Source organism: Parus major, chromosome 1 (genome assembly GCF_001522545.3).
Source record: "Parus major isolate Abel chromosome 1, Parus_major1.1, whole genome shotgun sequence".
In the NCBI taxonomy this organism is placed as follows: domain Eukaryota; kingdom Metazoa; phylum Chordata; class Aves; order Passeriformes; family Paridae; genus Parus; species Parus major.
Window position 1 is genome coordinate 16,623,143 of NC_031768.1, and position 23,850 is coordinate 16,646,992.

Genomic DNA, 23,850 nt, shown 5'->3' on the forward strand with positions numbered 1-23,850 from the left:
TTAAATAAATGAGGACCTCACATAGCTTAATAAACTGAAATTAACATCATAGTGACACAGTCAGCCAAGCAAGGGAACTGACACATCTGTAAAATAAGCCCATTCCATTAGTTTTCAGCCTGATTGGGATGTGGGGGCCCTTATGGCTGCAGGAGGGGGTGACACACAGGTGGCAGTGCCCAGGGCTGGTGGGGGAACAGGGCAGTGTTACCCTTAGCAGCACAGTGGTGGGGCCCCGTCCTGAGCTCACGTACCTGCGCGTCCAGTCTTGTCCAGAGGACAAAAGGGAAAATCAGCCAAAGTTTTCAGAGCTCTGCCTTTGTCATCAGAGCCTGTTTGAGCCCTTGGAGATAGCAGCTCCCACCAGCATCCCAAAGCAGCTGCAGACACAGGGCTGAGTGCTTTTACACTGCACACATGACTTTTTCTACAAACACAGAGCAAACTCAGGACAAAGTTTTACCAGCTTTCATTTATCTTTTGGTGTGGTAATGAAAAGGATCATCATCAAAGAGGATAAGTGCCATAAAAAAAATGCATATTCTGCTACAGTGATTGGTTTATGGTCTCCTTTGGCAGCAGTTTTTTTAATCAGGTGTGCAGCTTTGTTGAGTGTCTTATAGCCCAGGTGCTTCAGGAGTTTGATATCTGCAGGACACTGTGCTCCTGTTCCAGAATAGATGGTACCTGGCACAGGAATTGTTCTGGAGCAAACGTTAGAGTGGACCTGTTTCTCCAATCTGTTAGCCAGTTTTGTCACTCTGTCTCCACAGATTTCTGTGAAGACAGCAGAAAAAAAATGTAGGTTGGAGACAAATTGCATTGTTGATAGCTTTTGCTGAAAAACTAGTGCTTTACAAAGCACTACTACATGAAAAATAGATGTACATCAGCTTCTGCTATTGCCTGCCCTTAGTTAAACCCAGCTAAAATTTTGTGGTACCACTTAAGTGATGGAACATTCACTATATCATACCTTTAAAGACAGGAAGAACAAAACAGTAATGCTTGGAAGTTGCCCTGCTGTCTCTTCCACAACACGGCAAAAGCTCACACAGTTGAAAGCTGTAAACATATTCCAACTCACATTTATTCACGTTACTGCTTTCACATTGACGTGGTGCAAGATACTGCTCATTTCAGATGGGACCACAGACATGCCCCAGTAAACTTTTGATATCTTTTAGACAATGAATTAATACTGTACTCAGAACATTAATAAATACTTGGAAAGTCTGTAAATGACCTACACTGAACTCCTTTGTAAAAGTATTTACCTTATTTAAATGGATTTATTTCTATGTCAAAATACATTACACCATAAAGTGATGGATGCAACTGTTCTGACAAATTGTGTGCACCTGATACGGTCTTTATCACTGCTGTAAGTCTGCATAAATTTGGGATTGAGCAGGAAGTGATGAAGATTCTGCAGTGCCAAAAAAGATTTGATCTTAAGGTGCCCATTTTGCTCTCATTGAAAGCACAGCAGCACTTCCCAGGGAGATCCTGTGGGCTGGTGCTCAATGATCTGATGCTCTGGCAATGCCTCAGTCCAGGGTGAAATGCTGGATGCTTCAACCTCAGCCCCAGATGAAATGTTGGATGCTTCAAGCTCCTCTGAGCACACCACACCTCCTCGCATGCGCGTGTGCAAGCGTGCGTGCGCTGCTCACCATCCCCACGGAGCAAAGTCCAGCAGCCACACTCAGCAACTGATGTCTCTGACTGCACCCTTTAGACACAGCCTTCGTGGCAGATGTGGTTGCCATTGATGAGGCTGAAGGTGGCCAGGGAGTGGTTGGTGCTCTTGAGGGAGGTCATTCGTGTGGTGCTCCTGGCCATGCTGTGGGAGCGGATGAGGAGGCGAGCTCTGCAGCACAGCAGCTGGTTGTTGAACTGCTTCCGAAAGCTCTTGCTGAGCAAGTAGAGAGCAAAGGGATTGACACAAGAGTTAGTGAATGCCAGGATCCGGGCACAGATGCTGGCAATGAAATGCAGCACTGAGGTGTCCACCTCAGAGTAGTGGTAGGACCGGTATAAGTAGATGATGTGAGTGGGCAGCCAGCAGAAGGCGAAGAGGCACACGAAGACCAGCACGGTCCTGGCCAGGCGCTTACGGGATTCAATCTGGTCAAAGAAAGGGAAACACAGATTAGCTGCTATTCCTAGCTCAGACCAGGGGCTGACTATTTTTTGCTTTCCAGCTAACATATGGCAGGTGGCATGTCCAGAGCAGGGAAATCTGGACTGCAGGTAAACAGTCAAGAACTATCCTTGTCTCTCGTCAACCCCCTTCCCTTATAAACAAATAATTCTGAAAATTTATTACATAAGAAGTCTTTCCTTTCCTGTTTAGAGATAAAATTCCAATGGCTTGTAACTTTGCAAAACCCCAGCTCTGGCAACATAAGTGTGGAGAATCTGCATTAGTTATCCACACATAATATATACAATCATATGTAATTTTAATAAATTACCTTATTATTATTACTATTATTATAATTAATTATTGTGTAGGAGTCTGGGATATTTCAGAGCTCACAGGCAGGACATTCTGCCATGGGGCCATGTGGTGTATGTATACAAAAGTGCTGTCAACAGCTCACAGCCCTCTGAGACCAAGTGCAGCACTCTGAGTCTGAAGGAGATGGAGAAAGAGAGAGAGGACATTCTGTACTTAGAGGAACACCAAGGCAGCAGCAAGGTGGACCCTTCAGCTGAAAGCACTGGAGCCACCAGGAGAGAGCTACAGGTGGTGAATAGATGGATGACCACCTCTCGGTATAATCTGAGTTTTGTCAGGGAAAGGTGTTTTCACAAAGCCAGTTAGCACACAGTATAACCTTTGTGCAGACCAGCTTTTGTTTTACTTACTTCTACAGGTTTGGAGTCAACCCAAAGGTATTGCTTAACCCAGGGGAGTTGAGGTAAACCATATCTTGTCTTTTTGTCCATGAGTGCTGCACATTAAGATAACAAAGCCACTGAAAAACACATCTCTCTTCCTAACGAACACAAAAACCGTGAAGGAGGTTGCCCAAAACGAGAGGACAGACAGAGTTGCCCAGAAGAACCTGCTAAAGTGCATGGCTCCCTGGGAGAGGTTGCACAGCCAGAGTTTGCAGGATTGGAAAATGTAACTGCTGACCTTTTAGGGCTCCCTAATGTTCTCCTCCGTGGTGATCCCACTAATGCTTCCCAGACACTCCTAGGGAATTTGCTGCATCCCACTTCTTATACTTATGTATACTTATACTTACATGAATGGTCTGCAGCTGCTCCTAGCCTCAGCCCTGCTGCCCTTGCTCCTGCCTCACTGTGGCCACAGCACCTGGCCAGACTCCCAGAACACTGCCCCGTCCTCACTCTGCTTCCAAGCTCCACAGGTACATCAGAAACAGCATTTCACACAGGCTGATCTATCCTCAGGACAGCTGCAAGCAGCAACCAGGCAGAAGAAACATAGCAAGCCCATTTTGACTTTATTTTGTGCCCCTTTAATGGCACTGACTGAAAACAGGCCATTGAGCTCAGGAAGGACTGACATGCACCAGGTGATAATGTCTCCAGCGAGCAGGCTGAAAATTAAATCCTTTGAGAAAGGGCTCTCCTTGGCTAAACCATATATTCTTTTGAAATGTATTCTTAATTTGATATAGGGCTATTGAGGCCACATCTGCACTATAAAGAAAGGAAGCAATGCAATAAAGAAATCGATACCAGTTATCTCAGATGGAGACATATAGCACTTGAATGCACGGCAGGACGGGAATGAGGGATGGAGGGTGCTAGACCAGCCTGGCCTTTTGCTTGCTTTAGAGCTCTCTCCCCAAAACCAAAGGGGAAAGGGCTGCTTGTACTGCTCACTTTACTGCCACTAATCAAAACAGCCATCGAATCAGCAGAGAAATGGCCTGCAGGGGAAAAAATTCACACACATCCAGAAGGGAAAAAGGATAAGTATTTCAGGGATCACACATCATTTGATGGGTAAAATCCAAGTCTTTACAGCCTTACTGCTTCAGCATAGCACCTGAAGGCTATGTAAGATGATTGTGTTGGGTCATCCTAAGGTGGAGGTGTCAGCTGGGTGCAGTTGAGTGGACAATTGCTAGCTATAAATGGCTTGTGTCAGTTTAGCTGAGGTTGCAGCACATTTCAGTAAAAAGAAGAGGTAAGGCAAGTAAGATAAATATGTTAAGGTAAAGAGACTGTTTAGAAACAGGCAAGGCTTTATCCAAGGTCCTCTCTCTGACTGCAACTTTGTGAAGTTTTGATTTTTCTCTCACATCACCCCTTTGTCTCAATCTGCAAACACTGCATCTGCTCTGCCCCTTCCCCTGCATCCTAGTCAATACCTTCCCAAGCTTTGGCAAGGGTCTCCTGCTATGCTTGCCATGGTAACCACTCTGCCAAAGTCTCTGAACTTAGAAACAGGAGGAGATGCTTTAACTGTTTAGCCTTGTATCGTGGCTTCTTTCATCCATTTTAATTCTTTTACCCCACCTAATCTATTAAAATCAGTACGACAGACATGGTCTGTCACAGTATAAATTTCCCTGTATTCCCTCTCCTTCCAGATTCATAGAGAATGTGGATTTTTGAAGAAAGTAAAATCTCTACCTGTTTCCTCACGTGCACGTTGCCTTCCACGGGGATGTTGTAAGCACTCCGGATCAAATTCTTAGCAATAAAATAATAATACACTGAAATTACAGATAGGGGAATAATATAAAATATGAGAAATGATGCCATTGAGTGAATTTTGGGATGCAGCCCATCTGAATGGGGGTAAGGAGCACAGCTGATAAAGGTTTTATTAGTCCCTTTGTCGTGGAAAGGGTGCAGATCTGAAAATACTGCTTCAGGGATGGCAAGCAACATGGATACAATCCAGATTATAGCAGCTCTCACACAAATCTTCATCAGTGCATGGGATGCTTGGATCTCCATTGGCCTTACTATAGCTTTATACCTAAAGAAACAAACAAACAAAAAAGAGGAAATAATTTATTGACCTCAACATTCAAGCATAGTAGTCCTGATTTTCCCTTCCATTCAGAAATAAAAACACAAACAAAATCATTCTTTACTCATGACTGGATTTTTTTTCTGGTGTTTTTAATTTCAGTATTTTCAACAGATTTCTCAATTTAAACCAGAGCCACCTGTCATCAGTTCATTCAGTTTCATGTGCATTGATTAGGAGTTCATTTAATTTGTAATTGACCCAACAAAGCACAGGCCTCCCTGACATTAACATGTTAATTAATATTAATGACATTAATATGTGTCCAAATAGCATTAAGACAGGAAGTGCAACCATAGACTTCTCTTCAAAAGTGTACATCTTACACCCTTTATAGGGTGTACTATACAGAATAGTGTTGAAAGAAACTGGGTTGAGATTTTGCCACACTTTTCAAGCTGTGAGTATAGTGGTCTCCTGCAAATCTTATTTTTTCTCAAGCTACAGAGAGTGTGTTGCCTGCTTAACTACTGTAGTGAAGCTGGCAAGAGTTTTCCCTAACTCAGTGCATTCAGGTTAAGTAGCCAGAACTGCTGAGTCTCACAGAAAAAAACACCATTATTGCTTTCTATTCTGGATACGTAGAGAGACTTTTGGATTTGAAATTTTGTCTTTCATGATCTCAGACTTTCAGAAAATTGTACTTTATAACCCAAGAATATCAAAGAATTAAACTTATTAGAAATTTGTGTGTGTAATGAGAGGAATGGAAAACATCAGATCTTCATATGTGCAGGAGCCCTGCTCCGGCAGGATTTGACACTCCAAGCAAGCCTCAACTCACATATGCACTTAAGCAACATGGTAGGAGAAAAAAAAATATAATTAGGCCTTCCTAATTATATCTACAGGTTTCACAACTTAGCATGGAAGGCCATTATTATAAATAAGAGTTACAAACTGTTGGTTATTTCTTCCAGGATCTGCCTCACTGCCCATGGTGCACTTGGCTCCCCCTTGGTCACTTCACCCTGAGGACTGGTGTGTGCCTGGCTCCTGGGCTGTCCCAGCCCTCTTTGGCATGGCAGGGTACATCCCATCAGCTGCTCCAGAGTCCATTCCTAAGCTCCTTACAGCATCCTGCCTCCTTTAGACAGCTGAACTGGGCACTAGGGTGGAAGCAGAGGCAGTGAGCACAACACCCTGCCTGAGTCTGGGCGGCACCCCAGGGCTCCTCCATGCAGCAGCACAAACCCAGGCTCTACAGACTCCCCACCTGCTATAGCCTGCATTATCCTACAGCTCAGCATTTGAAAGAAGGTTCCATCAGTCCTGCATTGTTTTACCTGGGTAATTGCTTTATTTGCAGGGTAAGCATGCATTTAACTTTTGATTATATGCAATATCCTGCTCAGCATACCTAATTTTCCCTCCATGTAGGTCTATATGTGTCTACATATCTCTGTATATATTTTAAATGCATACACATATTTTTATGCATGTGTATTCATGTATACATAAGTACATAGTTACATACTTATTTTTATGAAGACTGTAGCTAGACATTTTGTCATTTGCAGGTATTTCTTCATATAGATGCCTTGTGTGGAGGATTTTTCCTTTCATGTACTACAAACACTGTGCTCAATAGTTTGCTGTTTAACCACTTATTCTCCAAGCTCTACGGCCCTTCTTTTTTCCAGCTGCAGTGTCTAGACACAGTATTTTTAAGGCTTGCTTGGCACCTCTTTAACTTGCACTCTGAAAACTGGGGATTAAGTAGTGTCATACCATGAAGCACCATCTTCCAGCACCAGATCATAAACCCAGGCGAAGAACGTCACGGCTCTTAAACAAATATGATGCTCTGGGTATTGCAGTCATAAAACAGAAGTGCTAGGCAGATTACTAAAGGAGTGGTGTTGAAATAGCTCAGTTTATAGTATTGACCAGATATAGATTATTGACAGAAACATTAGTTCACTGAAAGTCTTCAGTTAACCTTAAAGAAGGAAATTAATAGTATATCAAGGTATTAGCAAATTTAGTTGATTCAAAGGTCTTTCTACAGATGTTTACTGTATGCTTATCAACATGACATATTAGCATGATTATTTCAGGGATTGTCTTACAAAATATAGACAGCTAAGAGAATATTTTCCAGTATTATGTTCCAGGAACATGGATAAGTTAAAGAATATAGAGAAACTTTAATTTTTATTAACATTAACAGAGTTGGGGGAGCCAGAAAATGACTCCATTTCAAGTTATTGGTACATTTTAATCAGAGATGGCATTTTCAAAAATTTTAGTTTGGACAGAACATAATAAGAAATGTCTAGGAATGCTAGCACTGGCTACTAGGCATTTAGGATACTTTTAGAGCCTCCTACAGCAGATGTAAGAGAAGATATGAGAGAGGTTTTGCTTGCAAGGGGTTCAGTGTAGACCCAAAGCATGGGAGTGAAAGAACAGAAAGGTAAAACAGAAGAAACAAAGCTAGGAAACAGGTTTTGAAAAGGTAAGTTCTCAGGTGCAGAAACACAAGTAGATATTTTCTTAACAGCCTGAAAATCAAATAAAATTATTTTGCTGACTATCTGCGTGACTTCCTTGATGGTGGGTTAATTTAAGCAGAAATCTGTGTTAGTCTCTGAGTATTGATGTGTGACTGATCAGTACTGATCTGGTAGGAATCCCCATTTCCAGTCACCTTGCTGATGTGCCAGTGGGTGTCTCCTGTTTGTGTTTCAGCACTCTACTCTGCCACGCCAGCCCAGGCTCTGGGCAGCAGCTGCAGGAGCTGCTCCTGGTGAGAGCACAGGGGGTGCTACGGTGAGGAGCTGGCCCCCCAGGCTGGTGTGTGGGCTAAGACACCACTGGATTTTCCTGTTGCTGGTATTCAGGGTGTGAAAAAGCTGCACCTCCTGCTTAGTTTCTGAGTGGGGCTCAGAAATGCAGTCACTCCTTTACTTTTCCATACCACTTTCTGGCAGGTCAAACCTGAATTTTATTTGACATTTCTTCAGAACTTCATCAAGGTAGACTGGATTTGAGTAGCAGCTCATTCTGCTTTTCAGCATGTGTATTTCCAGTTTGTATGTCACATAATATTTCAAGCTTTCCACATCTTTGTCCCCTGCAATTTGTTTTTCAATGAGTTAGCCGGAGGCATGTAACTTTCCTGAATTTAACATCCAGAATGTATTTCAATCCACTTTGAAGGGAACATTGATGAATATACCTATACACCTTAGAGGAGCCATGGACCTCATGGAATTGAGCTTTCATGCAAAGCTCTTACCATGGCATTATTTTTAGCCCAGGTGGTAACATGGGCTCTGAGAGTATGTGCCACATTGCATGCTCAGCTGTCTGCAGTAGATCTAGACATGGCCCTGGACTGATCACCTCTGCTGTTCACACATTCAGACTCTGATTATTGAATTATTGTTTTAAATATATATATTATTTTCAGTTAAACTCCTTTTCTTATAATCTTTTAAAGACATTTTTGAAAAAGTTTAGAAACCAGAGGTGCAATTCATGCACTGCACCAAAGCCCAAAACTAAATATATGTACCTTCTACAGATTCAGTTGAATAAAAAAAAAATATAGTCAAGAACTCATGTCAAACAGCCCAGATGAAAATGACTGGGTTGCTGATCTTATTTCAAGTGTGGAAGAGATACTGACCTTTACTACTGCTCAGTCTTTGAATTTGTCTGTTCCCACTTGTGAAGCAGCAACCTGCCGTGTACACTGCAGCTGCCAGTGACCACCCAGCCAGGATGGATGCCAGTCAGCTCCTTGTCTTGTAGTCTCCCTCAAAGAATCCCTCAAAATAAATTACTAATGGGACTATCCAAAGTGTGCTTAATATAATTGCAATTCACGAGGCACTGTGAGGACTCCCCTGCTAAGGAATTCTCTCCACACCAGCCACAGTGATTTTGGTGCTGTCCCTGGTCAGGATCCAAACCTCTAAGAGCAAGCTGGTGATTGTGTTGCTTCAACCCAGATCACTTCTTAACCTAATCCCAAAAAAATCATTGTGGATTGGTAGGAGCCCACAGAGTATATGCATCTCCACTGAATCCTTGAAAATGTCTTTTACACATCCCTTAGGATCTCTATTGTGCTCATTGAGTAATTGTTTCTCACAAATGAAACTACTGAAATGACCATAAACCACTAAAATGTGGCACACTCAAGGTCTTTCTGTGGTAAATACTTTTCCCACTGAGGTTACTATGCCAGGGGAAAAGGAGAACTGTGTCATTTTCCCTGTGTTAATAGTAATGTAACTAATGATAGATAGCATCACCTAATGTACTTGGAGTATGCAAACATTGGTTAATACCATGCACTTAGCCCAAAAGCTGCAGCTTCAAATATAAACACAAAAGTAGCTGTAGCATGAAAAAGACAGATACCCTGTCCAAAGATACCAACCAAAATATGGCCCCAAATGGATATCAGTGTTTCCTACATGTAGTTTCTCTGTTGGTACAAAAATACTTTATCCATCTTTGTGCTCCTTAGCTGAGCCAGGAAAATACACACCACCTGAAGCAAAAAACAGGCTTTGCCTTCAAAGCCATACTGCCTATACATTTCTAAGCATAGAAGGGCTGCAATTTTTCTCTGTGTGGGAGAAAGGACCTTATCCACTGCAGCCTCAGTGCTTCTTTCACAGCTTTTTGCTTCATCCTTCATCCACTTATTTGTACCTGCTACAACAGCCACAAAAATTAAATGAAAACAACTGAAGTATGGGGAGGCCAATCAGATGTTTCCCTGGGATTTTAAATTAATTTAGCTTCATATGTCTAAGTCTCTGATTTTGTGGTTTTTTCAAGGGAAGTAACTTTATGCTGTGTGGAGAAGCTGGTGTTGTAGGCAGCCTCAGCTTGCTCTCCTCTTCTATGACTGCTTTGTACTAATGCCTTTCTCCCTTCCCTTATGTCAGCAAGCAAAGCTAATGTAGATGACCCAGGAGTGTGGGGAGAGAAAATGGCTGAAATAGGCTCTGCCACAGAGTACTGCCCTTTTCTATCTCAGTCCTTCCATGCATGTCCATCTTTCTGCAGCTTAATCTCACACTTGCAAGAAATAAAAGAGGAAAAAAGGCCTGCCCATCCTTCCTCCAGAGAAAAGGGACAGTGCCCCTCCAAAATGAATTTGCAAGAGTACTTAACTGCCAAGGAAAGTTTCCTCCCAGTAGTATCATCTGTTACCACGCCCTACCCCATTTACATAAAAAGATCCTGTGCCCTGCACATGAATAATGGTTTAAAACCCAAGTGTGTTAAAACCTGTTCAAACAAGATTTCAGAAGCCTTGCCCACCCTTGTTTCATTACTGGTCCCACTGTTTAGACTGCATTAGGCTGGTAGAAAGATGTACGTATTTCCACTTTCTTTCTCTCTGGTGTGAGAAATCCACTTACAAAGTTTTGAATCTATTTAAACTGTACTGTATTTTGAGAAGTTGAGCTAATTTGAAACTCAAATTTAAATAAAAAACCAGGGATTGGCTGAAATGGACTGATGTCTTACAGAAACAGTCACGTCAATTGCTGAGAAGTGAAAACACTGAGTTCCTCCAGTTCTAGAAAATGAGCTCCTGAAATTGCCATGACTTCCTGTGGTAATGATGGAAAAACTGTCTCTAAGTCAGCATGTCCCCGATACTTTTTCTGCTCCCACTTGCAACTGATACAGTGAGAAAAGCGCAATTTGCAGTCCCTCTGATCCTCAATCATCTGTTCCCATTTGTAAGGCTAATGGCACATTGGTCTGGTCCTGGCCTGAGAACAGACCAAACAAAAATCCTTTCATTAAGATTTTGCAATTATGTTCTACAAGCATCACATTATTGTTTTGCCCACAAAATATGAAGGACTGGCTCAATTACCATGCAAAAAAGCCTCAGACAACAGAGAAAAATTGATGCTATGGAAAAGCTACCTAAATGAAGAAGATGGAGCCCTGTTGAGTGTGAAGCTCCACCTGGAAAGCAAGAGAAGTCTTACTAAATATACCAAGAAATTTATGACAAATGCAATGCCACAAACTTTCTTTATTGTTTCCACCATGGATGTTATGAATATTTATAGCTCTGAAGACAATTCAGTAAATCCACAAAATTGCTAGACTGTCTAACCCATCAACACACTCCGACAACCTATTCTGGGTCTATCTGCTTTCTGCATACTTAGTTAAGATTATCATTATTATGCATGATTCTTGAGTGAACATCTGTTATTAAAATCTTCAGTAAATTGCATATGGGCACAAAGACATCTCTAATGGGCAAATCTTAAATACATTGGCAGGTACTGCCTACTTTTTCTTTTTATTAATTTAACATTTAAATGAAAATAAAAAGGAGGCATTGATGGAAGTGGCACAGTTCTTACTTTTAAAGCATATGTTCAAAATTCATTGGATAATGCTACATTATCCTGGAATATGGACAAATAAGGATCTCAGTCTAGGAATGCCTAAATTCAGAATTAAGACAGTATTTTAGAGACCACTGAACTGCACTACATACTGGGAAGGAGAGTTTAAACACTAATAATTTGATAGTGGATGTGTTATTCCTAGACATAACCATCCACAGCCTAAAATATTCCAAAAATTAACTATACATATGAAAAAACAATGGGTTAAAATGTTACTGAAGGAAATAGTGTGAGTCCCATGGACATCAGAAAACCTTTACACCTTTACCCCCAGGGTAGTTATTACCAGAAGGTGATCTTCAGCCTCATGCCAAGTTAAAGATTTCAGCGGGGCCAGCTTCACAGTTCCTTGCGAACAGATGTGAGACCTACTGTCTGAAGCAGGGCTGGGACCCATTCATTTACAGAACCACAGAATATGCTGAGTTGGAAGGGACTCACAAGGATCATTGAGTTCAACTCCTGACTCTGCACAGGGCACCCTAAGAGTCAGACCTTGTGCCTGAGAGCATTGTCCAAATGTCTCTTGGGCTCTGTCAGGCTTGGTGCTGTGAGCACTTCCCTGGGGAGCCTGTTCCAGTGCCCACCCACCCCCTGCGTGAAGAGAATTTTCCTGATATCCAACCTAAACCTTTCCTGACAACTTCAGGCCATTCCTTTTGGTCCTGTCACTGGTCACTACAGAGAGGACATCAGTGCCTGTCCCTCCACTTCCCCTCACAAGGAAGGTGTAACTGCAATGAGGTGACCCTTCAGTCTCCTCCAGGCTGAACAGACCAAGTGACCTCAACCCCTCCCCACATGGCTTTCTCTTGAGACACTTCACCATCTTTGTTGCCTCCTTTGGATGCTCTGTAATAGTTTAATGTCTTTCTTATATTGTGGCACCCAGAACTGCCCCCAGCCCTTGAGGTGAGGCTGCCCCAGTGCAGAGCAGAGCGGGACAATCTCCTGCCTTGCCCAGCTGGTGATGCTGGATCTGATGCCACTCTGGACACAGTTTGGAAGCATCCTTTAATTTCAAAACCACCGAACTCTGACACTGCTCCCCAACACCAGCTAAGCACTGCACACATTCCTGCATGCTCAGTGCCTGGGTACAGCCAGAGGGATGTGCCTGCTCATGCCATATGGCACCAGAACTGGAGCTGGTGTCGGGGTTGCAATGTGGTGAGTGTCTGGAGTGCAGCTGGGAGAACTGGTGCTGGCACAGGGACCAGCAGGCATGAGAAGGAGCAAGCCACAGGGGTGCTTTCCATCCAAGGCTCTACAGCCTCAACCCAAGTCTCCAGGGATGTCAGCAGCTTGGGAGGGGGAGATCTGCATGCCTGAGGATTGAACTGTGACCAGGGCAACTAAAGCTGAGGCCTCAGAGATGGACTCCTCATTTCACTAGAGAATCTACTTTATTTCTGCTGAAAGCACCATCTTTAAAGACAGAATCACTGAGTAATCTAAGCAGGTGGCATAACTGCTGGATATCCCACCGAGCCAGTTATAGAAATTCATTTGAGTTTCTAAAAATGGCATCTTCTCAACACAAAAAGTCCTGCCTGTGATCTACAATAAATCAATTCTGTACCTGGTTTTGACAGAGAAAGAAGAGCTCATCATTGACCTAAAAATTAGCACTTCCATAAGCTATATGCAGTGTGCTTATATTAATTTTGTGGAAATAGAATAAAAAGCTATATATGTTGAGAACCAAGGCCAGGTTGGATGAGGCTTTGGGCAACTTGGTCTGCTGGAAGGTGTTCCTGCTCACTTCTGGGGTGTTGGAAGTAGATGACCATTAAGGTCTCTTCCAACCCAAACCATTCTTTGATTCTATGATTCTGTTAACTTTAGAGCAGCAGATTACCTAAAGTTAAAAGCAACTTTCAAATCAACTGACCAAGAACACAAATCTAAAGGGACATCACTAACTGGACATTAGTCGCTGACTTCCAGCCTGCTCCCTGGTGTCTCCCTCCTTGTCATGAAAAAAGCACAGCAAAAAGCTGCCCTGGACAACAGAAAAGGAGCAGTCATGCTAAAACCTCAAAGAAGTAATTACAAAAATCAATATGCAACAGATGGGAAAAAAAGCCAACGTAAATGACAGCAAGTATTGGAGTTTTAAAATGTTGGTGACTGATAAGGAAAGCTGAAGGAACCAACATATTAACAAAGGTCACTCTGTAACAGACAGAATGTGCATCTTTAAATACATCAGGAATAAAAAAAAAAAATCAGTAAGTTGGGAATACACATAAATAGTGAAGATATGAACAACAATGAGACAAAGTGAAAAGCAATAACCAAGTAGTCATCTTCAGGACTAAATGAGCAGGAGATATATGTGGTTCTATACTATGTGTGCAGTTCTACAGAGGTAGCAGAAAACTTGTGAGCTGTATTTAAGAAGATGTGAGCCAAAATCTGCTAACACAAACTAATTTCACACCAGCAGGCCTGAATAATTTACACCTAGGAGTACTAAAGGAACTAGCTGAGGAACAGCTGGTGCTAATTTTTTTACAAATCTTGAAAAAGTGGTGGATTTCCTCAGAAGTGGAGAACTGGCTTCAAAGATGTGATGTTCAGAAAAGCTGGATGATGTGACCAAGAAAATTGCAAATATTTGTGCTGCCCAAGGCCAGCTGTAGAGGGAATAAGAGATAGGTTAATTCTGCTAACAAGTGATAATTAATATGTCTATCTTGTGTAACACACAGCAGATGTCAGGGGTTTTTTATCTTGTCACAACGTGATAGGGGATGTAAATAAGATGTGGGCCAAGCTGGTGTACAGAGGAGCTGCAGCTTTCATGGGCACACTGGCACGGGTGATCATGCATGCAGATACTCACATATGTGAACCAGGGTCCTTGTGGTCCTCCCTCTCCTATCCAGGCAATCTCTGTCCCACTCCCACAGGAAAGGGTTAAAATTAGGACTTCTGGTCCGGGAAGGGGGGGTTCCAGGTGGGATACCCTGAACCCCATACTCCCCTAGATATTCATCTATCAAGGTGGTAAAAGGCAGTGTGTGGAACAATTTGTAGCCTGGGTCCTGAGAACTTTTCTCTAGCTGCAGTGTTATTTATTGTGCATATCACCTGCCTTGAGCAGGCTGTAAAACCTTTGCTGGAAAAGTTTGCAGATAACACAGTGGCTAACCAGACTGAGAATGCTGTAGAGTCATTGAGGTAAGGGGCCATAGTCTAAGTCAAACCATTTTAACTCAGTTATGTGTAAAACAGTAAATATACAAGCCAGTGAGCAGAAGATGCAAAAAAATAGTGCTCTGTTAAGGAAAGAAGAGACAAAAGAAGACATTGGAGCAAGTCTTCTGCATGTGACAAAATGAGATTCTCATTTCACAAAACTCTCATCTCATGGCTTTAGTGAAACTCAATATAAGGCAAAGCCACACAATGCTTAAATCCTTTCTGTGGTTTCAATAAACATAGGTGTCATAAGAGATCATCACCACTATATGAACCTTAAGCAGCATGTAGGGGCTGAACAATCTATTCCTATCCTTGACTGCTCTAATCATAGAGCCATAGAATAGCTTGGTTAGGAGGGGACATTTAAAGGTTTAACAAGCCCAACCCCCCTCCCCCAATAAGCAAGGATATCTTCAGTAAAGTCAGGCTGCTCAAAGACCCATCTGGGCTGGCCTTGAACACTTTGAGAGGTGGGGTATCCACCACTTCTCTGTGCAAGCTCACTGTGCCTCACAACCCTCATCATAAAAAAATTTCTTCCTTATGTCTAACTTAAACTCACTGTCTTTCAATTTAAAACCATTTCTCCTTGTCCATTACATCCTTGTCCATTACCATTACTTGGTAAAAAGTCCCTCTCTGTCTTTCTTATAAACCTCTTTAAGTATTAAAAGGCTGCAATAAGGTGTCTCCAGAGCCTTCTCTTCTCCAGACTGAACAACTCCAACTCTCTCAGCCTTTCAGGTTAGCTGTGAGTTAGGTTATTATGCAGTGGTTAGATAAATTTCCATTTGAAACATGACACAAGTTCTAAGCAGAGAGGGTAACGGAGTGCCAGACACACAAGGGGTGGCAGAGTGATATATGCACCATTAGTCTGAATACAGGGAAAACAGCCTCATGTCACTGGAAAGATTTGTTTTAATCCAAATCCTAACAGATATTCAATATTCTCTGTGCACAAGTGTGGGCAAGAAATACTGCTGAGTTGATGGCTAGTGAGATATGTCCGAGTCCTGCATCTCTGATCTAGTCCACATCTCTGGTTCTCCCAGGTCATTTGAACATCCATGTCTCAATCTCATGCTTCAGGGCTGCCTGAAGGTGTGAAGAAACTTTTTTTTTTTTTCTCTCAGGGTGTCATGGTACTGTTTTCTGTCCTGCCTTCCCAGAGAGCTGCAGAGACTGACTCTGGACAGAGGGCAAGTGAGGACACAATGGGCAGAGCTCTGACAATGCTTCTCCCTTTGATGCTCCACAGTTTTCTGCATTCCAATTAAACTGATTGCTAGCCTGCCATCAGGAGGGGAGTTTCTGCAAGGCATCTCCAGCCTTCTGCTTTTCTCTACAGCAGAGCACTTGGCTTGCTGCTGGGATGCCTTCAGGTGCCTCAGCACTGTGCCTGTTTGCTGCCTCATGGCACAGGGATTTTGAAAGCTGTTGCTCTGCCTGAGATCCTATGCAGCAGTCACTGTGTGGGGGGGTTGCAGAGCCTGCTGTGGGCAGGAGATCACGGCCCACAGTGTCCTAGATTGTATGGGGTGAGGTGGGCACCTGGGTGACAAACTTCTGAAAAACAAGGTGAGGGAACTCCATAGGGACAGTGGTGAAGTCTCTTTCCAGAATAAAGCAAGACAAATTATTGCAAGGGTCGTCTCTGAGCAAAGCAGTTACTGGAGGCTTCACATAGCAGTTGTGCCTGCTTCTACTTTTTCATCTCAGCTACCTCCTACTCTTCTCAGCCAGGCTGTTATCCACATCTGAACATCAAATAGTAAGACATGAACTGATGGGTCCACTGTAAGCTCATCTCCCAGCAGTGATGGTAAAATCCCAGCCCACTGCTGGGACACACAGCTGGCAAATTCTCCACAGAGAGAATTTGCTCTCCTTAATTACAGTGTGTACAGCACCTCGTACTATGAGACCATGACAACTGATTGGGGGTTTTAGGTTTTACTGAAATGTAAACAATAGGTAATCTGACTTTTCTTCCTTTTGATTGCTTAAATATTGACAGTCTCTAGCACATTAGAACTGACTCTAAACTCAGATTTCCATACCAGTCCCACTGCTATAAATGGAAGCTCTAATCTTCCTGGTCATTGAAGTGCATCTATTGTGTTTTGGCCATCTGCTCGGATCAATCAAGACATTCAGAAAATTTGTGTTTTTTGATCAGTAGCTCTTGGTGCAGATAGATTCAGGGGCTGAGGAAACGAGAGCAAAAACTAAAGGTGTAAAGAGTGTTTATATTATATCAACAGAGTGGACAGAAACCAGTATCTATGACTCTTGTACATCAGCTGAAGGAGATATATCACCCTGCGTCTGTCAGCATGTGAGAGGCAGCAGCACAGACTCTGTGCCAGTGGCAAGGGTGGAGATGGGGCTGCCTGGTGCTTCAGTGCAAGAGAAGGCTCTGGGCTGGGCCCCAAAGTCCCTCCAGTTTTCTTCCCTGGCTTGGAAGGACCAAAGTTTTGGCTGAGATCATGAGGTCACATCAGTGGATCCAAACTCCATTCTGCTGACATGCATTGACTGTGCTAGAGGCTGTCTTGGTAGGTCAGAGTGGCTTTCTGTGCTCCCCCCTGAAACCTTCCTGGGGTTGCAGCGTAAATTACAGCACAAGTAACATGCTCCAAAATAGTGCCTTAGTGACCTGAAGCTATTTCATGAATACTGTGACTAGAATGCCCAGAATATATTCTTAACTACTATGGACTTGGTGCTTTACAACTGATGGTTTTTTAAAAAACTGTCATTATGTAAATCAACTCAGTAGAAATCTGTTGACTTTTCATAGCTTTTTATTAGGCTGGCATGCTTCCCTTAGTCCTCTAGTGGAGATATAAACCAGTGATTGTAAAGTAAAATAAATGAACTGGCACGTAGATATTACACCTCCTGTAGTGTTGTAGGTAATATTAATAGTAGGGGCTGGAGACATCTAAATCACAGAAGAGATGAGTCCACTAAACAAAGACTTTTGAATGTTTAAAAGTGTATTTGTAGAAATTCTGGATTTGTTTGTTTCTTTCCTTGCACTGTTTCTTTTTTTAGGAGTGTTGTTTGAAAGTTTTATTTCTTAGATAAACAAACTGTCATATGAGTTCAGAAGAACATCAAAAGTTGTGTTTGTGGTGCATTCCAAGAGACCCAGCAGAGCTGGGAGCCCGGCAGCATTCCTGCATCCATCCCTGCACCCAAGGCACTGAGGTCAACATTTCCAAAGCTAACATCCTCATTTCAGGTGTCCTGCATGACTGCAACCCTTCAGTCTGCAGCTGGTTTTACCACTGTAAGCCACCTAATCTCCCGTGTAATGTCACTCCACATATCTCACTACACTGTCACTCCCACCGCAGCACTGCAGGCAGCTCGGGCTGGCAGGCATGCTGCAGTTTTCCAGTACTAGAATCCACATAATCCAAGGTGCTTAAAGTAAAGATGCTGCTTGTAAACTCCAATTACATTTTACACTTACTCTCCTGTGTGCTTGTAAAAACAGCATTTCTTCAGGAAGGTTTCCCTGCATGAGCACCAGGGCATTTCGATCTTTTAGGATGTCAGCCTAACAGTGAGGAACTATGATCAATGCTTGACAGTCTGGTTAATTCAAATGCAAATGTATATGCCCTGTCAGTCACGAGAGAAAGCCAATTAAATGAAGATGTCTCCCATGACATGGGCAATTAAATAGTTGCTTTTCGTCTTGCTGTGCAAAGATTTTCCTTAATTTCCTGTCCCTTGCTGAGACAGCCTTGGCTTTTCTGCCTGGGCTAGAAGCCCAGGTGTCAGTGCTCTCACGGGTGCCTCTGTCCCCCTTATCCTTGCACTGAGGAGGAGGGGGAGGAGGAGGGAAGAACCCAAACTCCCGTTTTTTCTGGGATAAACTGAGCAGTAGCTGAAGAAACCACTGGCTCGACAGTGCAGAGCAGCAGGGCAGACAGATGTCCTTCCCCTACCAACCTCACTTACAGTGTTTCTAAAACACACAAACATCACCACACACATGGGCTGCTTGTTTCCTTGCTCTTGTACACTCAGTGCTGGCGCCTTATCACTCATGGACGGTGGCTGGAAGCACAGCACATGCTTTAACCCTCTCCTGGCTGCCCTGAAAATTTGACACACTTGCAGGAAAACAGGTGTCATCTAACAGCTCCCACTGCTCCTGCAAGTGCAGCCAGCCAGATGCAGACACTGTGCAGCCAGAGGAAATAAATGTGTACTATTGTTAACTCTTTCTCACCCTTTCTTACATATTTTCTGAAATAATAATGAAATCTCATGACTGTACACAGAGCCATCCTAAGCACCCAGGGATCCTCTGGCTATCCCTTCCTGCTCAAACCTGTGCAGGCATGCCCAGCTGTGTCCATACCTACACAGAGCACTTGCAGGCTGGCAGGCTCCCACTGCAGGAAAAGCTGAGTTTAGTAGTTTGTCCCTCTGTTTCTCCTTGAGAAGTCTGCAATTGATCAGTCAATCCTCTGGACAACCCTTCATTCTGGCAGGTCAAACCACTGAGTAACTTTAGGTGCTCTGCGTTGGAGACTGGCACTCAGCCAAGAGTTTGCAGTCACTGGCAGATGAGAGATTCCTAACACAGGGGAGAGTGGAAATGGAAATAATAAAAATACACCTGAGGAAGACATATACTCTTGCACTGATGATGTGACTGCAAAAAGCTACTAAAACTGGGGCCCTCATTTTCAGAAGGTAATCCAATGCAACCAGGAGTATTTGTATCATTGTTGTAGCATAAATGTTTCACTCACTCTCATATATTCTATCTGCCCATCACACCTACTCCACTGCCTTTCACCTTGTGGTTCAATGGTCATGTCTCTGGAAATGACCCTCTTGTATCACACTCCAATGCTTTTCTTTACACAAGAGTCTTCTGTTCCCTGTGATGTCTCCCTAGGCATCACCATGATACATTCAGTAATGACAGCAGTTGTTTCCATTTGCTTTTGTCAATGGAAGGATGCTGAAACAAAGGGGGGTTTATGATAATTCTTTGCAGATGATGAATTATAGGCAAAATGTCTGTAGTACACTGACAAGTCTCCCTTTCCTTGGAGACAGTGTCATGTAATGCTGTTCACAGCAGGAGCTTTAGGAGGCCTTTCTCTCACATGGTCTATGGCTTTGATTAATGGTAACAGGGACATCCGCATGCCTCATGCGAGCATCTCAGGTAGGATTCACATCACTGAATATTAATCATCTCACCATCATGCCCCTTTCTGTTTACCTTCATGCAGTGCCATGTCTGTCATCAGAAGTGAGTGTCTGTGAAACCATCCCACATGCCAGGCTCAGCATCTCACCTGCAGCAGGGTGTTCGGCTTCCAGACCCTCCACAGCCCCCAGCCGGCATCACCATGCTGGTTCACATCTGACTCACATTTTGGAAGTTTTCCTTTCACATTTTAAGGTTATTTCCCTAATGATTCTGACATGATTAATCCTGGGGTCTCGAGTTCAGGGTGACAGCTTTAAGGAAACAGTCTAATGGGTTGTGAGCTGCAAAATATAGACTGTATTATTTTGTAACAAAATTAATCCAGCTCTCTGATAATTTATCAAAATAGAAACTTCAACAAACTTAACAGATAAGGGACACTTGTGCTTCAATGCACAGCATATTGGATCATAAACTTAACAAAGTTATAACTTTCATTATTATATCCTTCTTTAGTGGACCACAGATGCATTAGAAGAGGGTAAAATGTTCCCTTGTAAATGGAAACATTTGATCATCAGTGCAGCATGATGGTTAATAGGTTCCTGATAAAGCTGAACTTCAGAACTTGAAGTCACCAAATCCCAAGCTTGGCACAGCTGCTGTTTTCTGTTCTGTTCTACCACTTCAGGCAAAAAGTGCTGTTGATGTGCTGCTCAGTGAAAGCATTTGCAATGTTTACTTTATGTAGCATGTGATCAGATAGCAATAAATATCTCTAACACAATCTTCTTTACAATGCATTTTCCTTTTCCTTACACCTCTTAAAACAACTTACATTACAGCTTAAGAAAGATGTATTTTCCTGGAGAGATACTTATTGTTTTCCCAATATTTTCTTCAGAGTGGTCAGAGGGATACCAGACACCACATCAAACTCAAGAGCAAAAGTGCATGTGGCCTTTCACTAGTGCAGTTTTCCTATCTTCACAGAACTTTAAAGCATATTGCTTCAAGACTTTTATCTACACATAGGTGTGTTTGTCATCTGCTACTGGGACAAACAGTGCTATTTTTATATATCCCAACACAGAAGAGAGGACAAACATATTGACCATTCTGTCTCTGAAACACCGAGGAGTTATCTGCTTTCATTGAGACTGCAAAAAGTATATTGAAATATGTGTGTGAACTACATTGAAATCTGAACAAAAGTAGTCTGATGTTTTAAAGCAGCTTAGTGAGAGACAGTGTCATGCAAGAGACTACCCAAAGGGAACCTAGTTTCACTTATTTGTATGCAAGGATACAATTCCCATGTCTTTTTTGATCACAACAAAACTGAAATAATTTTTCACTCAGTACTTCTGTGTCGCTTCAGCATGGTGACAGTGTATTCTTTAATCTCTTTTGGAAGCATCCAGAAAATAAACCAGCATATTTACTACACATTATTTTTTACTAAACATTATTGGAAAATGAAGTTTCTGAACCAATAACACAGATCACTTTTGATTGGATAAGGGGCAAACTGTTTAACCAAAGGAAATACACTGGCTATGGCAACTGCAATTCCTGGCTTCAGGCAAACTCATTTGAATATTTTAAAAAAATATTTTATGAAATATTGCCTCACATATTATTAACTTTAAGAAAGCAAGCCCCTAGAAAGAATTGATTCTCACTGCACTTTAAATTGCTGCTCCAGTGCCTTCACACTTTATGAAGTATGGATCAATTATCTTTTTGGCAAATATGAACATGCTATCTTTTAGCAGAGCTTCATTAATGACATTTTTTCTCTCTGGTCTTTAACTTGATCTGCTCTTGTCTCTCTATGAATTAATGTAGACTATTAGCTAAATTGCACAAATATTTAGTTTAGAAAAAGTATCCTGTGTTCAGTCTGCATCCTTCTCAAGTTGTAAGCTAACGTGCACAGAAATCACCTTAGGTGGTTCTTCCCTCATTACATTAAAAATCAATCTTTTACCTGAAAATACAATTTTATAATTGTGTATTTTATGGAGTAATAATATGCAGGCTTCTTTCCAAAGCAACAGCAGCCAAGCTTACCTGTCAGCAGAGAGAGCAGTGAGAGTAAAGACTGACACCCCTACAGAGGTGAGCTGTATGAAGGGGATAAGTTTGCATCCTGTTCTGCCAAACAGCCACTCATCAGCAAGATACCTGCTGGCATCCACAGGCACACAAGTCACTAGAAGCAGCAGGTCTCCCAGAGCCAAACTGGAAATGAACAAATTAGGGACATTTCGCATGGATTTCACAGTACAGAAGATCTTAATCAAGGTGATATTGCCAATAAGGCCTATCAGAATGATGATCCCATAGATTGTGGGGATGGCGTAGAGGAACGCTGGGTAAAACCAGTCTTCCCCAAGCAGGGAGAAGTTTGCACTCTGGTTGACAGAGATGTTATAGAAAATGAAGTTATCTGTTTCTAGGTCTAGCAGAAGGCACTCTCCAGATGCCATTGTCCTACTTTGCTCTTCTCAGAAAACAGCTTTCTTCTTTGAAAGTCCTCAAACTCCTCGAATTAATTTCTTGCTTTAATTTTGCTTCTCCTTGCTGGCTTTAAACAGTCAGAAGAGTTTAAAAGTCATATTACTTTGTGACACATCTTGTCAATAACCAAACCAAAAAGCACCTGCAGCTTTGTCCACAGTCCTGTTTCCATACGGTGAAAGGAGAACATGTTTTAGCATTGTTTGAATTGTGAAACTTGCCTTTTCCTCCTCCACTTCTCTAGCTGTTAAGTATTCCTCACCTCTGGAAGGCAAATTATGGGATTCAAGGACCAGCAAGTGGCAGGCATTTTCGCAAACGCGGCTCGTTAAACTCCCAGCTTCAGGTCTGCCCGACAGCTCCGAGTCCGAAAGCAAGGAGTCACAGAAAGCAAGAACTTTCGGGAGTTGCTGTCACACTGCATTGCCAATCTCTCCCGCTTTCGGTGCCTGCGCTCGCCAGCCGGATTTAAAGCGAGGGGGGAAAGCGGGGCTCGGCTGGCGGCTCGGATCCTATAGGCGGGATGTTCTGGACGTCAGCCCTTGCGCTGCTTCCCACGGTGTGCGCGGGCTGCAGGCAGCGCCGGGAGCGCCGGGGAGCGCCGGGGAGCGCCGGCCGCCTGCTGGATGCTCCGGGCAGCGCCGCAGGGGCGGGCGGCCAGCGCCGCCCTTAACTCTTTAGGTGAAAAAATCCACATCTCATCACTGAGGGCTCCCGACGTGCGTCACTGGCTCGCCATCCACCTCCCCACCCCCTCCCCGCCCCAAAAAACAACAATCAACCAAACCCAAATCTCCCCCTGCCGCAAGAAAAAAACAAAACCCAAGCCACCTCCCCCAACAAACCACAAAAACCCCCAAACTCACCCAAACCAAACAGCCCTGCCCCAAACAATTCAACCAACCAACCAAAACCTAACCCAGTTAATTTCATCCTGCAATCAATGTGTTCAGAAAAGCCATCCCACGTTCTTAAGTAAAATAATACCTATTTTCCTTGCACTCTGGTATTCATTTGTTCCAATGAAAGAGAATTATGATATAAAGCCAAATTCCTCTTCCCCTGTCCTCCCTAGATAAGTGACATTAATAAAACCAATTAAGATAAAGCCTAACATTGTTGTTAAGGTAGGCAAATGAATATTAGCACTGACTCTGAAGTTATCAAGCTTGAACTCTGTGCAGTTTTTTGTTAATTTTTTAATTTGGACGTAACAATACCAAGGGACAAAGTTCACCATTCTATGCAATAATTTCTGTTTATGAGGTACCCATCATACTGGCATCCGTAGATAATGCATATTGAGATGCAGCAGAAGGAAATTTGCTTGGCTTATAACAGTCTGAAAAAACTCCTTCTTAGAACTGAATTAAGATATAACTATTACTGCTGCCCTACTGCTTTACATCAGGCTATTTATGAATTTATACGAAGCCTTTCTGGGCTGTGGCAATACATAGTTAATTTGG

The 23,850-nt window shown here is 42.8% G+C and overlaps 1 protein-coding gene across 1 annotated transcript; it reads right to left on the minus strand.

The window, feature by feature from the left end:
- Positions 1 to 1,072: 1,072 nt before the first annotated feature.
- Positions 1,073 to 22,927, minus strand: GRPR (gastrin releasing peptide receptor). Its single transcript, XM_015648546.2, has 3 exons — positions 21,932 to 22,927; positions 4,627 to 4,978; positions 1,073 to 2,130 (listed from the first exon to the last, which is right to left on the minus strand). Exons 1-3 carry the CDS (start codon positions 22,348 to 22,350, stop codon positions 1,738 to 1,740), a joined length of 1,164 nt encoding a protein of 387 aa, XP_015504032.1. The 5' UTR covers positions 22,351 to 22,927; the 3' UTR covers positions 1,073 to 1,737.
- Positions 22,928 to 23,850: the final 923 nt, after the last annotated feature.

What these genes read in the sequence shown, in the direction of transcription:
- GRPR (XM_015648546.2), bottom strand. Translation starts at nt 22,350, where the DNA reads ATGGCATCTGGAGAGTGCCTTCTGCTAGACCTAGAAACAGATAACTTC. An exon ending in ACTGCTCTCTCTGCTGACAG is followed by an intron (nt 4,979 to 21,931) that starts GTAAGCTTGGCT and finishes TTGTTTCTTTAG; the next exon opens with GTATAAAGCTATAGTAAGGC. An exon ending in ACGTGCACGTGAGGAAACAG is followed by an intron (nt 2,131 to 4,626) that starts GTAGAGATTTTA and finishes TTCTTTGACCAG; the next exon opens with ATTGAATCCCGTAAGCGCCT.